The following is a 16,396-nucleotide window of genomic DNA, read 5'->3' on the forward strand; positions in this document are numbered from 1 at the left end:
TGAATGAATGGGTGTGAAATACAGGAAGCTGATGGTTTAGAAATAAACATGCAACATGATTAAGATAATACATAAATTAATCCACTCTACACCTTAAAACATTTGCTGGATCTCAAAATTCCTAGAGTGCTGATAAAAACTAGTTGCCTGACTCACTAGTGTGCTTCTTGAATATTTAGCATCATAGTCAAATCCACACTCTCCAGTCTCCAGGTTTTTTAAGGTCATGAATAAAGGAGGTTGAATTAATATTTTACAACTGCAGCTCCCTGAGTGAGTACAATACCTGGAGTTTCCTGCTCTAGACTTTTGACAAAATATTTGACTTCTGACTAGATTAATATTAGCTTAATATAATCAAAGAAGAAGTTTGCAAATACCTAAAAAAATTATGTAGAGTGTTTTAGTCATTTCAAGAAATTCTTATGAGAATTATTATTGAGTGTCCCCCAACTAACACCAATTTAAACAGTGAAGGCTCTTCCGGGGTTTAAGGGAAGTAGTCAGCACTCCACAAGGCAAACAAGAGCTTGAAACAGTTTCCAATATCTTTCTGTTGTTCTGATTCGATAATAGGAACGTTTTAGTCATTTTCACAAAAAATATGAAAGAAAGTGAAAGAGACATTCTCTAAAATGTCATAATGCCATAGAAACTATTATAAGACCCTTGAATATTTCTCAGAGCCTTTATTTACTGTTTGGATAGCTCCCATGCAGCTGGCTCCTGTTGACTGCCAGTTTTAGAAGTATTTAAACGCCTCAGCATTTAATGGTGATGGGTCAAGGTGACTCAAAGCAAGGAGAGGTAGTCTACATCACACCACCTGTACTGAAAATTGGACATCTTACCTCAAAGCAACTGTTCCTGGGACCTCATGCAACAAATTACTTTGGTGTTACATAGTCTTCACTGGATTTCCAGTTTTCAAAAACAGTCCACAGTACCAGAAATCTATTTCTTTATGTCCTGATAAGTACTCTCCTCTAAGTACTTCACTCATTGCTTAAAACAGACAAAATGTCCTAAAATATTTCTCCCAGTCAGATAGATGAGTGCTGCCCTTCCAAAAAGCTACCTCAACACTTTCTTTGTAACATTTCTTTGGCAGGTCAGGGTTTGTGGCAGGGAGAAGCAGCTCATTTCATATGGACCCCCACCCTCATTAACCAAATGCAGAGTAGTAGCCACAGAACCTCAGTGTCTTTCTCCACTATACAAAACATCTAGAGATTGAAGCTACTGTATTATTAGACAGTAGCTGGAATCACATCTAAAGCACTCAAAGCTCGGAAGGATTTCTTTTGTGCATGGGAATGATGCAAGCTTTACATAAAGATGTAAACTTGAAATACTTTGAGAATAAAAATTTTGTTGTCTAGATGTTGTTAAAGGAAGTGCAGGAGCCTTAGTTTATATCCAACACTAAGACAAAGATTCATACATAATCAATATGATGCAGCCAGATATTTTTCTTAATGACGGTGTTCAGATAAGTCTTGGGCAGAATTGTGATACATTGTTTTACTACAGTCCCCAGTTCAAACCACTGCTAATGGCATAATCAACATCTTCCATAGAACACAGTGAGAAATCCCATGGAAAACAGCAGGACATCCTGCAGTGGGTCAAAAAAATTACCCAGTGGTCTGTAACTCTTGTGGCTGGAGTACATAGAGCCTTCTAAAGCCTGCTGGCTTCTACACACACAAGAGTCTCTCTCCATGTCTCAGAATAGAGCTCACAAATACAAAATTTATAACTACAGCTTAGTTACTGCATTGTTGTGACATGAATTAAATTTTGGCAAGAAGCTGATATGGCACATTGCTTATCATAGCAATTTTTCAAGCCAAAGCATTTAGTCTGCAGTTTTACCGTCTCAAAAGTTATAGGCTTCCTTGTTATTCAAATGAGCTCATTCTTGCTTTAATACACCTCAGAGAATATTAGTTAAGGACTGGAAATGATTTAGGCACTGAAGAGGATGATTCTGTCTTTCTCAACCTATGGTGCTTTCTACGAATTCAGCCAGAATCTCAATTTTGAATTATTACACTGTCAAAAAGCAATTAGAATGAACTCATGATACCTGATGACCTTGCCACACAGTTCTAAATCAGTCAATCAATATTTGAAAAATAAAATTTGGCTTGCAAAGAGTGTTTAAAAGCTTAGAGGCAGCTGGCAGGAAAGCCATCTCAATTTAAATAAGGCTAGAGTGAAAGATGCATTTTCACAATGTGGCATGGGAAATAGCAATGTGAGTCTTTCTAATAAGTTCCATACTGAGATATACAAAAGAATAACTCATCTTTTTTAATTTTACTCAGATAATGGGCATTTCAGCATCTAATTTATGAAGGGAGATATGAAATAGTGCTTCACATTACCTAACAAAGGTCACAAAACAAATAGCAGCAAAAGAAAACAACCCCCACCATGTACTGGTTGTGGAACACATTGTTCATGAAATAGGAAGAACTCTTAAACTGTCCTTGCACGTTCCATGCATGCACCTTTGCACACACATATGCATACAATACTGCTTTTCCAGCCAGACCTGTGTTTGTCCAGTGCAGGTACACGTCCACTTCACCACAAAAAGCAATCACAGTGAAAGGGTTCACAGAATGTGCTGTTCTTCCAAGAGAGGGAATGGTTTATTCACAGATTTAATGATGGGTAGATTACCAGATAAAAATCAGGACCACTGGATTAAATTTTTCCCAGACTTTTTAAAGCTATTATTGACCCATTTAAGGTAAAACCATGGTCATACTTACAGGCTCGATTTGCACAAACCTGCTTAACGCAACCAGCCATTATTCCTCTCCTCTGATTGGAATTTTCAGCAAACTAGGACAACAGGCACTGCAATGAATCTAATCTTTACCAAGCATTTGCACCTCCTGTATTTGCAGTATTTATTTCTAGTGATTTCTGGGCATTGTATGTACAGTAAGTGATCTCAGACAAAAATACACTGTAAGAAATACACTGTAAGAAAGGAAAGATTTATCAGGACAATTTTTTTTTTTTTTGGCTAAGAAAAATAAAACAAAACACAAATTGCTGAGGATCATAAAGTATATAGTATACAATCAGGATGGCATTAAGAACCAGAAATTTGGAGTATGCAGAAAGCATATTCAGAATCTGAAGAGAAAGACATAGTGCACAGATATGAGGGAGAATCATAAGAACCTTAGTTTAAACATTTATTCAGAATGAAAAAGGTTCCCATGGAGTAGTAGTGGGTGATGTCTTCAGGGCAATGTCTTCAACAAGGAATGAGTTAAACATGACAAAAAACTTTAGCTGAAATTACTTAAAGATGCCATATTGCAAAAAATTTCACTGAGATAATAAAATTGTGTCCTATTTTAAGTAACTCTCAAATTTGCTGATAAACAGTAGACTACTTTTCCACCTCTTTTTCCCTCCATGTTGGTGTGATTTCAGATTATTTGTTGACTTAATTGTTGCTATTATTTATAAAACTGGCAGTATCAGAATCACAGCTACATTGTTTTTCAGGGGTTTTAGTTCTGCACAGAGTAAAAAGAATATGTGTCCCAAAAGCTGAGAGTCTAAGAACAGAAAAAACAATAAAATGGAGGGATCAAAATATACAGCATGCCCACAAAGGCTGACTTTATGGTCAGCCCATATAATTTTGCTGTCCTAGTTTGAGTTTTCAAAGGTAAATGATAAATTGCTTTACTGTCAGAAAGGATTTTCCTTACATCCAGAGAACCAATGAAAAAAAGGTGTTTCAAATGACTTTATTCTATTTTTTCTTTAAAATCCATGGCTCATTAAAATACACACTTAAGAAGAAAAAGATCCAAGCTCCTGTTTTTACTTGATTTGAAACAGGAATCTAGAAGAAAGATACAGTGCACATCCTGGACTCATCTGGATCTCACCCATCACCTGATGGTGAGATCAGAGAGACTTGTAGGGTTCTCTTACCACATAGGGTCTGCTCTAACAGCTAGGAAAAAATGTCATTCTGGCTCTGATGTAGATATTATTTTGTCCAAAGTGAATGACCTTCAACCAGAGAGATTTTTGTATCCAGAAAATCAAAACTCATTCAGTCCAGAAATCCGCAGTTTAAAGTTGCAACATCCTTTTTATTTTCTTAATGACTTATGGGATCAGAATTGAAACCTATCATATTTCAATCAAATTACCTAATTAATGGCATTTTAAAATATCCAACATGCTACAAAATAGAAAACAGTGACTGATAACTGATCAAGAAAAGGCATCCAAAATCAAGATTATTCCCTAAGGTACTACTGTTATTAGAAACCACCTTGACAGGTTGAAATATACAAGATTTTATAGGAGCTCCAGCAAAAAGAGAATTGAGAGATTCAAGTTCAGAAAATGCAATGACTGGCTTGCATACATATTTGGGAAAAAAAAGTCTCTACAAAATCATTGCAGGAAAAAGTGTTTGGAAAGTGATTTTTTTGATCTAGCCCTATATTTAAATTACTGCTGTTCCTCTATGAATATTCTATGTTTATATTAGATTGCTAATCCAGAATGAGACTTTTCTTATTTCTGCTTTTCATCCAGCAGAGACCAAATAGTGACTGCTATAGGAATGACAACATCTGAAAAAAGAAATCCTACCAGTAACAGCTAGTTCTAATATTCCCAAGGAAGCTGGACATCCAGAAAGGATGGATCCAGTAGGAGCCAGGCACTTAAATGTAGTTGCAGCAGTATAAAAGTTGATGAGAATGCCCTCCTCCTTTGGTAAACAAAGTGTTTCTCCTTACAACATCTGCCAGAAGATTTAAGTTTCGTATTAGATGGCTGGATCTGAAAGGAATGAGATTCTGCTCCACCGAGATGAGCAGAAAGCCAGACTCTCAGGAGGGTGCCACACTCCCAGTTTCTATGTTTGCTTTAAATATGAACTCTATGGACCAAACTGATTCAGGTTGCCCTATTAAGGATCTCCTGAACAGGCAAAGAGTTTACATACATCTTTCAACCCATATCTATTTATAAAAACAGCCAGATCTTTCCATGACCTTGACAACCCAAGTGAGCTCCAGCTGGATGCTGCCAAGTGGTGACCAGAGCACACTGAGGCAATCCCAAAGCAACTGTCATGGAAAAATGATCACAGTGCATTTGCCACTGTCTTTGGAACTGCACTTTAGGGGAAAAAAATTACAACGTTGAAAGATGGAAGGGGCCTCAGAAGTCATGTAAGAAATGCTGAGAAGCTGAAGACATGATGCCTTTGTTAATGAACAAGAGATACCAGAAATTAGAAGTGGCTGCCTTGTTTTTTTACTGTTATTTTTGGCACTAGAAAAATAAAAGCCCTCTGTCCTTGGCTGTTTGGAAATCCATCCCAAGAGAGTAAGATCCTCTGAAAGAAACAGAAGAGTGTTAGTCTGACTGCTGGATTTCAGGAATGAATCCAGAGTTTATGTCACTACCAAATGCCTTGCCAGAGGGAAGAAATAGCCAGCCACCTATGGAGAGAAACAGCATTGTGTCCCAGCAGGCTCCAATTACTGCCACTGACTTTTGTAGGTACTGGTGATATTGACATTGGGCTGGAAGAGTAGGTGGGTGAAACGTGACTGATCTCTGGCTTGATGTCATCCTGCAGTTTGCTTCAAAGGCAATTCTAGTGGAAAAACAGTAAAAAAGATGAGGAATGAAAAAATTCTACAATTAACTATTGCAAACTCTGTATTTTGATAAGAAATTAATTAAACCACGATTTTATTGGAACAAAATCCTGACAATTTTTTAACACACTGTTTGGTATTACATTGGTACTTAGCAAGTTTTTTAGAATCATGACTAGAGAAACAGATGCTCCTAGTTTTGTCTTCGCTTTGATCAAAGGGTTTTATGTTCAGCTAGCTGTATAAAAAAACAATGTTTTCAACAATCCTTGCTTCCCAGGCTTCACCTTTTGAATTAATTTGGAGGTCTCATCTTTCATACTGTACTTGGGAAACTTAGTGAGAATGTAAACATCTAAAAATAAATAAGTAATAGGAAAACTGGGACACAATGCTGTGTCTTAACATATAATTTTGTGTTTCCTGTGTCCTAAATATATGATCCCTGAGGGAGGGGTGACATTTTTGTATAGTTTGCATGAAGCTTTTACATGCTCATTAAAAACAACAGTCAATAATAATACTCTTCATCTAACAATGTCTCTGCAATTTAAGCACATATTCTTCAAAGGTATTGCTGAGAACAAACATTAAGATCAAAAGTGAAAATGTTGTAAAATGTATCTTTGGTCATATTCAAGTCTCTTTCAGGAAATCTGGTGAGGCAAATCAACCACAGACATGCTGCAGCAACTAATTTGATCAATTTACTTACATTTGATGAAGTTCTAAACTACAGTTGTTCTCTCTACTACAAAAATAATGTCAAAACTTCAGGTTCAGGAACTTATTTTGGGAGGGTGTGGGTTTATAACAGAGCTGGTGGATTTATGTAATAACAGGTAAAGAATTGCAAGTGGTGTTTTTATGTAGAGGTTGATAGCTTGGTTGCTGTTCAGATGACCTTATTTTGAGAGCCCTTTAGTTGGAAACTGGACTTGTGATGTTCTCTACTAAAATTCGAGCTGCAATATAAGTACTTTTTTCAAAGGAAAAGAAATTATTAAAGGAATAACATGCTTACTGGCATTATGTTGTTATTAACTTTGGCAACTCTCAAACACTGACCAAATATAAAAATGATTCAGAGTCAAGTCCATTGTTTTGACCTTGTAATAAATAAAAGCTTTCCAAAAACCAAGCTAGACTAAAATATTAAATCCCGGCTCCACAAGAGAAACCCGACTCATAACAAAACCATTCTATAAGCACAAATGTCCCTGAAATCCTTGGCTGAAGATGTACAACGTGAACAATTCTCTGGCTCATGACTGTGGAAAAAACTGTTCTTCATTTAAATGTTTGTCATCAATGTAAACCCATCTTTAATTATAATTAATGGAAGGGGCTTTTATGTGCTGGAATAGTAATATGTTGCCAAGAGTTCAGCTTGGCACACATTCCTGAATTACAGTGGAGATTGATCTTAAAATGGAACAAAGAATAATGTGTAATGCTGTCAAAGATACAATGAAATGAAGACAATACAGTAGCTATAACTTAAAGTATTGCCAGACAGGATGCATTCTATGAGTGACTTTTAGGAAGATATGGTTTTCCCCCATCTTTTAGTTCCTGATTTGTTTTTTCTAACTTTGGACAAAAGTCTTGTTTAGATTTGTAGTTAGTGCCATTTAATTACTCAGGAATTGAACCACCAAAACGTTCACCTCAATCTTATCTTAACCAGCTTACAGTGCTGTGTTTCTACTTGCCAGGCTGCTTGTCCAGATGCTGCTAAGAGACACTGGCCAGCATTATAGTACATCCTTAGAATTAAAATGCAGCTCACATTGAGGCACAGGCACAAAAACTATTTAAGATTCCCAGCTCAGCTATTGCCACTGTTTGCTTCTATGTTTTCTCATCCTTGATAGCTGCTATGCACCAAGATTATTCCCTGGCTGTGCTCACAGCTGGAGAGAAAGATAAAGAACTATTACTGTATAGAAAAGATTCACTGTGGAGTCCTTTCACCAGCAGTGACCAGTGAGGAACTGCTCACTTTGCTTATTTTCCCTCTCATTTTGCATGCAGTGCCATTGTGACTGCTCAGCCATGGAATCCTTCTCTTGAACTGGTGAGTGCCAGTGTGTATGAGTTGATGCTAAACTTCTGTAACTTTGGCTTCAGCAAGGGTCCCTGTGGCTGGGCTGCAGCCCCTTTCATGGTATTGAAAATGTAGCCTTTGCCTATCTCTAATACCTGAGATATTAGAGTTTCAAATCCTGACATCTAGGCAGTGTTGTAACTGCACTCTGGTTATCCATGTCAGCTAGCACAGAAATGTAACCGTGTCAGTCTTCATTTTCAGTTTATATATATTTCATGGAGCAGCATAATTTTTCTCATCAAATTTTATCTGTCTAAAGAGTGGACAATTTACTTCAAGGCATTCCTTTAACCTCTTTTATCCATTCCAATTTTCATGGATTTCTACTGAAGACAGTATGAATGAGCTGCTTGTCTTTGCTCTTGGTATAAGGGAGGCAGAAAGCACACAAACCCCAAACCATTCTGCTTCAAGGAACTATTCTCATTTTTAAAAATCCGTCATATAAAGCTACAATACCTTAGAAAATACAGCACCTTTCTTCATTACCCTTTGGGCACCAGAATACTCAGCAGAAGTATAAATTACAGATAAATTATCTTCTCACTGCATTTTTAGAGACTGAACAAACCAGAGCTTCACAGAACATTCACAAAAATGAGCCCCAATACAGTCTGATCTGTTTTCTAGTCAAAAACCTGTTGAGCTTCACTTGAAATGGTGGCTTCCTACCAATTATGAAAAATAAGGGTTGGATCTTAGAAAACACAAAAGTTGGTCTTGATTAAAACAAATTTCCCAAGGTCACTAGCAGTCAGTAGCTGACTTGAGAACAGAAACTTGATACCATCTTCCTTCTTCACTCAGGCATTTAACACTAAATGAACAAGCCTTTAAAAAATACAGCAGGAAAAATAAATTTCATTGATAATTATCTTTGCAAATGTTTTTACAAATATGAATAAATAAAGATGCATGTAACTAAGCACAAATAAACATAAGGTTTATGGGCTCTTCATATAAACTTGTAACATATATTTCCCTGGGGATTTGCAGGATCACTTTTAAAACATTAAAAAAGATGTAGAATAAAAGCTACAGTGCATATTACTTGACTTAAAACTTTACTATAAATTGATGTGTGCATCTTGAGAGCTTTCACTAGTCCCTAGTATGTGTTTAGCAGCCGACAAGCACACTCAGCAAGACAGCAGTAACACAAGCTCTAAGTGTTTGTGTGTCTATAAATGTGATTTCAAAAAGGGTTCTAGCTTTTTGGATGAGATGACTGAAACTGAAAAAAATCCCCAATACACAAGAAATTACTTGAATGGATAAAGCATTTCTGGAATTTGCATTTTTACCTATAAGAAAGATACATGAGATGAACTGCTGTTGACCAAACTATCTTTTTTTCTGCAAAGCAATGCTGCAATATGGGAATTTACTTTTAGCTGACTATAGTGGTTCACAATATTGACTCTGCCACTCTTGATGATCCCAAGTTACAGCTGTTGCCTATTCTATTCACAAAGATTTTCCTTTTTAAAAATTTTTTAAGATGACTTGGAAATTTGTCTCAGTATTAGGGGTATTTCAGCAGGGAGATTTTGAATGATTTTTTCAATTTTAAGCATCTAAATCTAAACCCAGAATTTCCAAATATTATCTCCTGCTGTACCTGCAATGTTACATGACTCTCAGCTAGCAGTGACAAAGATAAATGGAAGAACAAAACCCAAACAAGCTAGTCACATAAAGATTTTTCAAATTCAGTTGTCACAGAGAAATTAATACTATGAGGACTGCTGCAGATAACATTTAATGACCCTAAACTGAAGCTGAGGATAAAGATGTCCTCTTCATAGACATTAACAGACCAAGCTGCCATGATGCTTCTGGACCTTCACAGACATCTTAACATGGTAACAATCAACAAGCACAGAATTCCAGAATGCAGTCACAAAGAGCCTTCCAAACATTTCACAGTATCATTCCCAGGGAAATTTTGTGAAAGGGCAAAACAAAGATCTATAGACTATGAACACAAATGAAAATAATATTTTTAAAAAAATCATTAATAATTTTAACCTATGCATGAGAGTATTGCTTTCATTAATATATGATAATATAATATAATATGTATAATCATTAATATATGATAATATAATTTCACTAGAGTGTTTTTTGATGTTATACGTTGATTCTTACAATTACATATACACCAGTCTGAAGATATTATTTCCTAAAACTTTCCACATGCTGAATGTTCTTTACACCACTCGCCTACCCTTTCACAAACTGTTAAGTGATCCTTGAAGACTCTTTAGCCTGCTTATTTTTCTTAATCATCATTGCATCTGTGAGGATGCCATTTACCTAAAACTAATCAAAGATTTCATGGCACTTGAGTGACCATCTTTAAAAGAAAGATAAAAAGAGGTCTTCACTTCACTGCCTCGGAGTAGAATTGCAGCAGCTTTTATCAGACACAGAATGCCAACACAGACAGGAAGTAATTTAGCATTATGTCATAAGCCTGAAATTTTCTGTGTTTTCTTTTTTGAACTGCCTACTGATGAATCAAAGCATATGTTGTAGTTTAAACTTTGGGGGTTTCTTTATCTGTTTTCTGGTTTTTTTTTTCTGCACTGCTATTATTTCATGAATCATATTATGTTCTTTGGAATTACATTTTCATCAATACCTTTTTACTACTTCTAATCTTACAGGAACACATTTAGCTATGGCAGGTGACTCACTCCAAACAAGCATTTGTGAAAATAAGAGCAACTGTACATATAACAAAAGAGACTAAGTGCTTAAAAACTGCTATTAAGCCAGCCTCATTTTGCCTATTCCATTTAATCTCTCATCAGCCTCTGAGACAAATTTAGTGTGCCAAGGTTGTATTAATATGAAGCAAACCAGAATATAATCAAATGAGGCTAGGCTGAACCCCAGTAAGAGATCATATTGAACAAAAGTTTATCTACTACAACCACTGACCTGCTACTCCAAGGACTTGTGATGTAAGTGAGCATAAAAACTACAAAGTCACCCAAGGATGTTCACTGTTCTCTCTAACAACTGCTGAACAAGCTTGGTAGTTCTTGAAAATTACTGATGCAGGTATTTGGCAAAATTAATTCAACATTATTTTGAGGATAAGCACAACCTTCCTGTACTACCAGACAAGTGGCTTCAGTTGAAGTTACAAGATTGCTCTTTTGAATAGAAAAATGCCAACATTTTCTGCTTTTCTGTCATTCAGAGTTGTCTTTCACAGCAACAAAAACCACAACGAGGGCAGAGGCATTTTCTCCCCTCTTCTGGCCCTTCAATTAGTAGCCAAAGATAAGTATTACTATAAGGAAGGAAAGCTGCTGACAGGCCTTAGAAAATTCTGTTTCACTGGCAAGGAGTTTCTTTTCCCAACCTACCTTCTCTGCGTTCTGGCAGAGTGGACAATCACATTCGAAGCAATACTGGCGCATCAGCTGCTTCTGGCGCTCCCTGGTAGGCACCAGTGATTCAACATAGCTGATGGTGAGCTGTACATTAAAAAAAAAGAGTTGGTATATTTTACAAAAAATCCATATTCTGTGTATGTATCAGCGGAGGCAACATTTTTTTGGATACAAAATTTTTCCCAGCATAAAATAAAATGCTAACAGATTATTTTCCAGAAGACATTGACTACTTTTACAGAAGGTAAAAGTAGTCAATTTCTTTTTCTTTCACTTTTTCACATTTCAAGATCAATATTGTTTGAAATTATTAATTCCACCCAAAATTATTGCTATTACAACTTTTAATCCTTATTTGTAGGGAAAAAAAAAGAAAGGAGAGTGAGAAAAGATAGCAAAGAAGCTATGCATAAAGCATCTGAATCCCTTGTGCATGAAATCTCATTTTCTGTCTAGCTCCAGAGTTTAAGAGTGTATTTACCACTAGTGTTACACAATATCCAACTATCTCCAAATTTTTTTCCTCAGGTAAGCCCCTACTTTCTTGCAAATATATGTTTGAGCCTGGGGAGAATTCCTCTTATGCCATACCCATTTTCAGTGTCTCTGTGATGTTTCCCTTGTGACCAAGGAAGCACAAAAACATTGCAGTCTAAGTTGTTGAAACTACTGACAAGAAAATTTATTAAAATGATAAAAGAAAATTTGTGCCTAAATTTGTGCCATTTTTCAACTTCTTACACTGCACAGAGTGAATTCCAATGAGCTACAGAGAAGTCTGTAGTTTGTTCACTTTGATGCCTGCCAGAAAGAATTTTACAGGACTAACCATTTGTAGAGTTCTTGAAATGTTTAAAGTGCTCCACAGGCACAAACTAACGATAAGGAAAAGGATATAACAAAAAAACCAGCTCAGTTCAGACCAGTATACAGTCAGATGTTATTCAGTGATTACACTATACGCCCAACACACTTTGAAACACTCCAGAGGGGTCAGAGCTGAAAAAAAATCAGGTCACATTATTTCATCCTGAGCCTAGACACTTCAACTAATTGGGAGAATTTTCACATGGTTTTCAGTTAAATCATGAGAGTCCATTCAAAGAAATTACAGGAAAACCTGACCAATTTTAGTAATGATCATGAAATCCATTGTCAGAACCTGCATTTTTGCAAATTAGTGAGCTTTCTAATTGAATGAGCAATTAACAAGCAACTAAAACAATGCCTGCATTTTTTTTCATTTATTATTACAGTGTAATTTGATTACATATTAAAGGAGAACTGTGTTAAAAGAAGTCTACTGAGATGGCAAAGTCAAGCATTTAAAATAAATATGGCCTCATAATTGAAGATTAATAGTATAATTAATGAGAGAGACAAATTAAAATTCCACAATCAATCAAAAGTTAGCAAGTGTGAGAACTTTGTTAGGTTTAGAATTCTAGATAATGTTGTTCTGCCCCAGCTTGTGGATGTCTGAGCCAAGAGAGGATTAGTTTCACCACTACTGGCTTACAGCAGAACAGTCTGTAATAATATTTTACATGGGAGCCTTAGGCTTCCCTCTGATCTTTCTGCAGGGAATGGATGGAAATTGTGCTGCTTATTTATTTTCCATCCTTTTCTTCCAAGCTTTGTCTCTTCTGCCCCATTATCTCCAATGTCCCTCTTATTCTTTCTCTTCTGTTCTCTACTCCTCAACATGAATATCATTTTCCTGTCTAATTCTCAACACTTGATTACCTAAACCTGTTTTCTAGCCATAAATTCTAGCTCCTTGCATAGCCACTTTTGGTACAATGGGATGATTTCTTCCTTGTACCAGTCTCAGGTCTGTCCTTTAGCCTTAGCCTTATCCTTCACCTTTCCCTACTGTGTTCTCTTGCTTTCCCAAGTTAACAGTCCTTGTTGCCCTACTCTGATTTCTCATCTTCAGTGACCCCAACAACTTCTTTCCACAGCTGGTCCTAATCTGCATCCCCCTTGGTGTGGTAAGAAAGATCTGTCTCCCTTCCTTCCCACAAAGCATTTTCCATCCAAGCTGCAGTCCTAACCTCATCCTTCAGACATCCAAAACCCAATTTCCCTCTCCCATCAAAAGCCTCCCAAATCTTCATGTCTCCTTGCAACTCGCAAGTGTTTTCTGTCAAAATCATTTCACACACTGGCTGTTCCCTGTCTCTTGTCGTCTGAATAAACATCTCTGGTTTTGACTCATGTCCTGCTGGGCTTTAGGTTCAGGTGGCATCCAACAGTAAAAAGGATTCAACCAGGTTCAGACACAGTGCAAGACAGTAGGAATCTTCTGACAAAAAAATAATGTGATATTAGTGTACTCTTTGTCAAAATATTTAAGACAATGGTTTAAACCCTGTCATTAGTAATGAAACCATCATTAGGCAGAGTTTAGTTACAATACTGTGAAATAAACACAGAGCCAACACTACATATACCTTACCTATCCAGCCTACAGGCTTCATCCCTTTCTCTCTTTATATCTTTGGTTTCCATCCCCCCACCCTCAACTTTTTTCATTTATGTTGCAGAAACCTTGGGGTAGGAAGAAGTTTAAAAAAAGACATTTCTTTTTCAGAGGTTGCTAAACAGTTGTGGATATGAACAGTCACGTACCAACATGCTCTGGATTAAAACATATGACTGGGCAGAAAGAGGAAAAGAGGCTCCATCACATTTATCTCTCCTTTTAGCAATTTAAGAACTTAAGGTCTCTCCTGCCCAAGTTCAAATTCCCAGCCCTGCCAGGAGAAATCCATTAGGGAAAAAAATGTTTGTAGCTGGCAGAGTGAGTGGCAAAATGTAACTAGAATATTTAGAAACATGATCAACCTAACAGTGACTGAGCCTATACTAATAATATAATTGTTTAAAACCAAAATTTCTGTATTCAAGTCTCTCTTCTGTCCTTGGTTTAATTTTGGATCACTTCATTAGATGCAAGCCTCATTTAACTTGTACATATTTGGGAAATGTGCCCATTTATCAAAGGTTGTCTTAATGGTATTTGCATGTGGGATGTATGCTACTAATTAAAACATTACTTCAACTGACCAAAGTTTGCCTCTTTATTGCATCGTTTATAAAGAATGTAATAAATCTTTTCCCCCCAAACTGGAGAATATATATAAAAAACATTTATGAAGGCAAGAAATTATTTAAAAGCCATGTGACTTATTGACTCTTAAGACACTTTCCTTAGAAATGCAGCACTGTCTGAGCACAGAAATTCTTTAATCATGGATATGGTGGTTAGTTTCTCATGTTCCTCATCTGCCAACTGAGGTAGACACAATTTTCCATTACTGCCACGATGCAGTGGACTTAATTTATGTAGGGTTTTGTTGTTGTTGTGTTTTTGGTTTTGTTTTGGTTTTTGTTTTTTTTTTTTTTTGTAACAGAATATAAGCCACAAAATTTCTTGACAGAAAATTCTGTAAAAATTTAAAATCAAGTATTTCAATGCTAGTGGCAGGGGAAAAAAAAGGAAAAGGAATCTTCTTGGTTTTGCAATCATGGCTCTCAGAATCTTAGGGGGGGTTGTGTACAGAAATCTGTTCCTGAGACAGAGTTACACAAGTGCTTAACAGTTTGCACTCTTTCTGCTTTGGCACATAAGATCAAAAGGTTTTCTGCAGTGGTACAAAACCAGCAAAACTCCTAACTCAAGGAAAAATTTGTTTCTACAAACTTAAATGGGAAAACATGTAATGTGTCAAGCATACAAAGATACAAAACTTCTCACAGAATTACAGTAACAAAAACACTATATAACTTGGTTGAAATCTATCATGAAAATAGATTTATTTGCTTAACATCTGAAATGATTATTTGTTTTCAGTATTTAAAACAATGTTGCTCTGTAAGGTTCAGCCAGCTATATGATATTATGAAGAAAGATACAAATTTGCTCTAACTGAACTCTGAAGCTGGTGAGAAGCAAAGAACCCATTTTGGAGCAGAACTGCACCTCAGCTAATCCATTCTGTCTCCCAGCAAGAGTAATTGATTTGAAGCCATAAAACTTCTGATTGGAGAGGCGGGGAAATCATCTCATGTCTACCTGCAAAACACCAGGTAGACTCAGCAACTAACAAAAAGTCAATTGAAATTATAGCACACATCTTGATGCTGTTTGAAGTGGTTACTTAAGGGTTGGGAAATGATGAAGACCTCTTAAGAGTAGGCTGCTCATCTTTTTGACAAAACTAGCTTATAGGCTACTTTCCCAGTAAAGGAGCCCTCATGATCTCTAGACAAATAATTTTTGCTTTTTAATAATCCTTCCCCATATCTCATCTTTCTCCGCAACTTTTAAATTTCATTGTTGCAAAAAGCTGCAAGTAAAGAAAATCTTTGTATGCTGTCAAATTAACATCATCTAAAGCTACAAAAACTGTAATTGTCAACATTACAGAGAAGTTGTGGAGGCTCCATCCTCTGTAGAGTTCAAGGCTGGGTTGGATGGAGGTCTGAGCAGCCTGGTCTAGTGAAAGTGTCTCTGCCCACAGCAAGGGACCAGATGATCTCTGAGATCCCTTCCAAATCTAAACATTCTGTAATTCTGTAATTATCTTGAAGAGCAAAAAGGTGTTATAATTACTTCTGAGGTTCTGGAAGCAAAGTTCAGAATGCTGAGATGACCACAATAGCCAGACATCTCAGCTCCCCATGTCTCTGCTTTCCCTGCAACTTTAGGTGGTCAACAACTCCTTGGCATGAGTAAACTGCTGCAGTGTGCTCTGACAGAAAGTGCTACAAATGTGCAAAAATATGTTCCTGTAAGGATGGAATAGTCCTCTTCTACTAATCTGAGCTTGACTTGCTACTCAGCTCCTTATTTCTGATAAATCTAAGTGCTTAATTTCTATTAATTATTTTATCATGGATCTCATTCTGTATGCATCTAGTGTAAGTTTGAGCAGGATAAGAGAAAATTTCTAGTGATTATAATTTTTTTGTTGCTTCATGATGAAATAATGTTCATGTTACTATCTCAGAGCACCCAATTTATTAAGGAAGCCCAATCAGTTTCCTCCCTGACATGTATCTTCATTAGCTCAGATCATGACATCAGTAATATAAGTTAAAACTCAGCTCACAACAGATGATACAGTTTCATGTACAGATATTTGTAAATTCAATACCTGGTTATTACTAAAACTGAGCTCACCCTGCTG

At 36.4% G+C, this 16,396-nt stretch overlaps 1 protein-coding gene across 8 annotated transcripts in view; it reads right to left on the reverse strand.

Moving 5' to 3' along the window:
* Positions 1–16,396, reverse strand: part of SMYD3 (SET and MYND domain containing 3) — a 379,837-nt gene that overhangs the window by 57,550 nt on the left and 305,891 nt on the right. For all 8 annotated transcript variants that reach the window (XM_058800809.1, XM_058800810.1, XM_058800811.1 and 5 more), the window contains one exon: positions 11,172–11,282. In XM_058800809.1, coding sequence (XP_058656792.1) covers positions 11,172–11,282 — 111 coding nt within the window. The remainder of the gene's footprint in view (positions 1–11,171; positions 11,283–16,396) is intronic.

This window comes from Ammospiza caudacuta, chromosome 3 (genome assembly GCF_027887145.1).
Source record: "Ammospiza caudacuta isolate bAmmCau1 chromosome 3, bAmmCau1.pri, whole genome shotgun sequence".
NCBI classification, from domain to species: Eukaryota; Metazoa; Chordata; class Aves; order Passeriformes; family Passerellidae; genus Ammospiza; species Ammospiza caudacuta.